This window comes from Bombus affinis, unplaced genomic scaffold (assembly GCF_024516045.1).
Source record: "Bombus affinis isolate iyBomAffi1 unplaced genomic scaffold, iyBomAffi1.2 ctg00000081.1, whole genome shotgun sequence".
Lineage (NCBI taxonomy): Eukaryota > Metazoa > Arthropoda > Insecta > Hymenoptera > Apidae > Bombus > Bombus affinis.
Genome location: NW_026108829.1, coordinates 464,283 through 470,246, shown reverse-complemented (window position 1 = coordinate 470,246; position 5,964 = coordinate 464,283). Strand labels below are relative to the sequence as shown.

Below are 5,964 nucleotides of genomic sequence, written 5' to 3'. Positions count from 1 at the left end.
CAGTGTACTTCCTCGAATTCTCATCCATGGGTATTTGGTGGAATCCCGAGGATAAGTCTAAAGCGGAGAAATATTTTGCGTTCCCTAGTTGCGATAGTATATCGTCAATGTCGGGTAATGGATATGCGTCTTGGTCCGTTAATTCGTTTAACTTCCGAAAGTCAATCACTATTCGCCACTTTTGTTTCCCCGACGCGTCGATTTTCTTTGGAACGACCCAGACGGGAGAGTTATAGGGAGAGTCGGAGGGTTCTATAATCTTTCTGTCTAACATTTCCGTCATTTGTTTGTTTATTTCGATTTTATGGTGTTCGGGAGGACGGTAGGATTTTACGTTGATGATTTTATCTTCTTTAAATGTAATGGAATGTTTAGCAAGAGATGTACACGGTAATGTTTCGCTGTCTAAATTAAATACATCCATGTAATAGAGAAGAATCTTTTCTACAGGTTCTCTGAGAGGTTTTTCTATGTGCGATAGTCGAATCGAAGATTTCAATTTTTGGATTTGATCTATGGTATTTGTATTTTCGATAATGTTAGAAACTTGAATTGAAGACTTACCACCATTTATAAAGCACACTGGCGTTGGCTTCCCTTCGAGGTATAGAATTTTTTGAATGGTTTCTCCTGGTGCAAGGGTTGATTCTTGTTGCAGCAGAAGGGTGTTGTTATCTAATTTCAATGTTTCGTTGGAGAGTTCGAATCGATATTGATTCAAACCGGGTAAGCCTAATATGCCATCTTCTATAATTGGGAAATCGTCATCTATTAAAGAGAAGTCTATCTTTTTGTCGAACAAATTCAACTTGACTTTGGAATTAGATTCGTATTCGGAATGTCCCATGGAGAATTTCTTTGTGTCTGGTATTGTTGTCTTTCCTGGGTAGCATCTTTGTTTAAGCAAGTTGATTCCTGCCCCGGAGTCAACGAGAAATCGCAATCCTGGTCGTCCTGGTAATTGTAATAGTATTGTGGGTAATCTTCCTGAGGTAGCATTGTTAATTCCGATTGTTCTTGAACGTGGTTTATTCCTGGAGGGGCTTTTCTTTGAGGCGGTATCCGAAAATTTTGGCATTGATTGGGAAGGTGTCCCAATCGATTGCATTTGGGACATTTCGCTTGCGTCCTTTCGCTTAATGGTCTGTTCCCAAACTTCGTAAAATTGTTCGTTCTTGGTAGAGTATTTTGTGTGAGTGGAGTTTTATTATTTGTGTTACTTGTAATAGCGAAGCGATTGTCTACTGGATGAGAAGCCTGGTTACGATAAAATGGCGGGGCGGTTGTCTGTCGCGTCATCTGTCTGCGAGAGCTGTGCTCGCGAAAGTATCTTTCCATATTCATTGCTTTCTTTTCTGCTTCGATGAGATTTGGGGGGAGATTAGCCATTAGCGCCTGCCCTATTTCTGGACGAAGGCCTCTTACATAGTCGGTCACAGAGTCCATGTATAGTTGCTCGTTCATCACCCGTCGAGTTAGTTCGTCTCTATACTCGTTGGTAATGCTGTGTTGGAGTTTGTTAAAAACGCTTCGAAATCTGATGTTATAGTTTTGCACGCTCTCGGTTAATCCTTGCCTCATTCCTCTTAATTCGTCCTGTTGTTCTCTCACTGATACTTGCGCAGCTACATTACGTCTCAATGCTTCGTACAGAGATTCGAATTCGGTAATACGAATATTGCGGATTGCCATTGCGGCTTTTCCTAAATCTTCTCTATTTTAATCATTTTAAGTAATAGTGTTGGTTCGCTACACATCATTCTTACTTCTTGTATTTCATGAATAAAATCCTCCACGTCTATATCATCCTCTCCGTTTAATATCGGAATGCATTTTAATGCACTCTCAGCTTTTAGCTCTGGTTGCGTATATTGTTCAGGAAAAGTCCTTTCCCAGGATGGTTGAGGTGGTGTTTGAAGTAATGGGCGAGGTTCTCGAAGGACCGATAGATCTTTAGCGGTGTGGGTTACTTCGTCTACGGTTATTAGGGAACTGGCCTCCGATACATTTCCCGTTTTTGTTTTTGCTACAACTTCATCCATACGCAGTGTAAGCATACTCATTTGTTGGGTCAGTCTCTCATTCTGCTTCTGCATTGCATCAAGCAAAGCTTTATCTGTTGGGTCTATTCCGCTGTTAGTTAAAGCGGCGCTAACAGTTCCGGTTCTGTCTTCTCGTGGCGTTGCCATTGTTATACTAATTGTGCTGTCTGTTCTCGATCTGTATTTGACAAAAGAATCCAGGGCTTGCTCACCTTGATCGTTTAACCCGTAGGAAAGGTTCCGTTGCGGTGTTCCTTTGTCGAAACGTCGAAAGTGTCTGCTCTGTTACAGTGGTCCGCTGATCCTCAATCTTCAAAGTTGACCGTAGCCCGAAATGCGTAATTTCGTTTTCTTGAAGTTGATGGATCCTGGCAGGATCGCCAAAATGTCACGTAAAAATAAAGAGAAATTTTATAAGGAAGAAGAAGACATTATTTTCACTTGGTTTATACAAGTATAAGACACTTCCGAACTCTAGCCGTGATCGTACGAGAGTGAGTCCCTACAATCTTTTTACTTTCGGTCATCTGTTCTCTCATTATCCCCACTACCCTGTAGGCGTACGTGACCGTTGCTACGCTTCTGGAACATTTGGTGGAAGGACCGTTGGGCCATAAATGAATCCTCAGGTACTCCGCCAATATACATTGTTGCCAAGGTCGCCATGTGTTCCTCTCGTCGGTCCATCGGGTGCGAAGTATGCCGACCGGGACACCATCCTGCCCGTGGTGTGTGTGTGTGTCCTGGTCTCTGATGTGATTTACGTTACACTAGCAACGTTCCCTCAAGGGCTACTAGCATCCTTCTCTAACCATCAACATGGAAATTGTCCAATTAACGGTAACGTCACTTTCAATCTCTTTCCGAGCGAAGTCATTTCTCCACGTATCCGATGTTCTGGTGCCCTTAGACACACCCATCATAGTTTTCCTCTGCAGCATCATCGTGCCGGAAAATCATTCTCTCGTGAGGTCACATTAGCCAGTTACAAAGAGCCTTAACACTCGGTGGATATTCTATGTTTTGACAAAGAGTTTGCTCAGTCCTACCTATACCGCAGATAAGGAAGTATGGTACAACTTGGAATCAGGATGAAAACGAATTCTGTTATCCCGTTGACCGCGGCTTTGTTATTGAACCCAGGATCATTGTCATTCGCTTCTCGAGTACCTAATTACCACGACTACTTGTCAAATTATATATCAATCAAATTTACACTAGTAAATATCTGCTCTATTGCATAACTTCAACGTCTAAACCAAATGAAGATCCGTTTCGCGCCTCTAACTCTAATCATAATTGAAAAGGTATAGAATGGATTCGGAAATACAAATAATTCCCTTTATTTAGCACACAACTGTTATACATATATCTTATACTCTTAAGACCGCAAAATCCTACTCGCACGCACGCTTGTTGTCAACCGACTCTTCCAGATACTTCTAACGACAGACTCTTGTCTTTTGTCCCAACTAAGGCCTGGACGTCCTCTGACGCTTACACGCACATTTACATGTACAGTTTAAATGTATCATGTTCCCAACACGCCTCCTTACATTTATACTGTACACTTAATTGTATTTACATGCTTTGACGAATTACATAACAGAAACTTTAACACTTATTTATTTACATTTCTCTTAGTTTACATTCATCCATGACCTAAACCTTTCGAATTTCTCTCTACACAGTGCCTTCGTAAAAGTATCCGCAGTATTTTCGTCTGTACTTACTTTAAGTATGTTTATCTTGTTCTCCTTTAAGCATTCGTGAACGTAGTGGTAATGAACTTCAATATGTTTAGAATTTTTCGTAAAATTTCCGTGCTTTGCTATACTTATCACTCCAGAGTTATCCTCATAAATTTTTACAGGGTTATCGTCTAGATTTACATTGAAGATTTTCATAATTTCCCTAATAGACATTAATTCACTCACCGCTTCCGGTAGAGCTACATACTCTGCATACGTCGAGGCTTTTGTCACATACCTTTGTTTTTTAGACTTCCAACCAATTACATTTCCATACAATCTAATTACATATCCAGAAGTCGATTTCCTATCTAAATGATCTCCTGCCCAATCAGCGTCCACATAACAATCTATCATATTTTTCATTCCTTTTATAATCTAATCTCAAATCTCTAGTCCGGTACAAATATTTCAATATTCACAAAGCATATTTAAAATGTGTCTCATTACAACAATCTTGAAATCTACTCAAATAATTCACACTATAACTTATATCGGGTATGGTATTTACACTAATATACAACAATGCGCCAATTAAATTTTTGTAGCCAATATCCTCTCTATTCTTTGACTTCACCTAAATCTTTCATTTCAAATCTATTAGTTAATAACTTCTTTACCCTTTGTATCTTCCTTTTATTTTTACTACTAATTGGCAAATCTTCTACATACATTAGTAAATAAACAACATTTTCTCCCTCTCCATGTGCATATAGGCACAACTCTATGTTATTCTTCTTAAAACCTAATCTCGTCACATACTTATCAAAACACTCATACCAGTCCCTTGGACTTTCTTTTAACCCATACAGCGCTTTCGATAGTTTACAAACTCTATTCGTTCCGTCCGCATATCCCTCTGGTTGATTTACATATACCTCCGAGGTTACTTCACCATATAAAAAGGCAGTTTCTACATCCATTTGCTCAATAATTAATCCATTTTGACAACAATATGATAGCAATATCTTGAGGTGATAAGGTGTCGATTAATTCACACAAACACCGGAATATACCTAACTACGTAGTTTATTAGAATATACCCGATGCTTACACTAGTCGTACAATATACTTGCTGTTTCGTTTCGCGGTCGCTAATCGATCGGCGCAAAGAAGTATCGGTTAATTGTCGCTGCTCGAATCTCTCTGTAACTAAGAATGCGTCGCTACCCTGTCCGCTATATTTATATCCGCCGGTGTTGACGACAGGCGTTGGGATTTGAATTTCGATAATGTTCTCGAAATGTCCCAACGGGCGCCGAGCTCGCGACCTGTTTACAATTGTTGGTTTTTGGGTAGCTGACTCACGAGCCTATGGTCACGGCAAAGACGACGGATTTGGCCTAATGATCGGAACCGCCTAAGGTCGATATATCTATAATTAGCTCATGTTTGAGTAAACACGGTTTCTTGTGTAGCAGATTTGCTGGGCAAAAACCATGATGACTTTTGTCGACAAGTACCGCTACAGTACCCCCCTGACAGTGTTAACGTTCTTCTTTTATATTAGCTTATTTATGATAGCGGGGGTGCCCTTGGTAACCGCTTAATTCAAACCCGCTTGAAAGCGGACGGGAAAACGAACTTTCCGGCCCGAACGCGTAGTGTAATGCGCTCTTGCGTCTCCGTCGCTTTGTTGCGCTTGCTCGCTGCTTTGCGATCGGAAGATTTTCCTAGGTACAAATACGTCGTGGGCTTGTGCATTCCTTTCTAGGTGCTCAATATCTTCCGACACGATGAAGGCGGGTTTTAGACGGTCTACGGAGACTTTTACGCCTTTATCCTTCACACGTATGTTAAAGGTTTTTTCCCACGCTGTATCACTTGATAGGGGCCATCGTACGGCGGTTGCAGAGGGCCTCCGATTGCATCGTGACGAACGAACACATACGGCGACGTTTTTAAATCGCGGAACATGAATGTCGTCTTCTCGGCGTGTTGTGAAGTTGGCAGAGGTCTGATCTCGCTCATTCGCTCTCGCAGACGGTTTGCGAATTCCGCGTTGGCCTGTTGTTTTGCTGGTACGAAAAATTCCGCTGGCAATCGTATGCCCGTACCATAGATCATTTCGGTTGCCGTTGCGCCCAGATCTTCCTTGATAGCGGTTCTAATGCCTAGAAGAACTATGGGAAGGCTTTCGACCCAGTTGCTCGTATTGTGGCATTTGATTG

The 5,964-nt window shown here is 41.3% G+C and overlaps 1 protein-coding gene across 1 annotated transcript; it reads right to left on the bottom strand.

Moving 5' to 3' along the window:
- Positions 1 to 750: 750 nt before the first annotated feature.
- LOC126927272 (uncharacterized) lies at positions 751 to 1,904 on the bottom strand. The gene is made up of 2 exons (XM_050743518.1): positions 1,767 to 1,904; positions 751 to 1,703 (listed from the first exon to the last, which is right to left on the bottom strand). Exon 2 carries the CDS (start codon positions 1,690 to 1,692, stop codon positions 805 to 807), a length of 888 nt encoding a protein of 295 aa, XP_050599475.1. The 5' UTR covers positions 1,693 to 1,703; positions 1,767 to 1,904; the 3' UTR covers positions 751 to 804.
- Between the last annotated feature and the right edge of the window lie 4,060 nt (positions 1,905 to 5,964).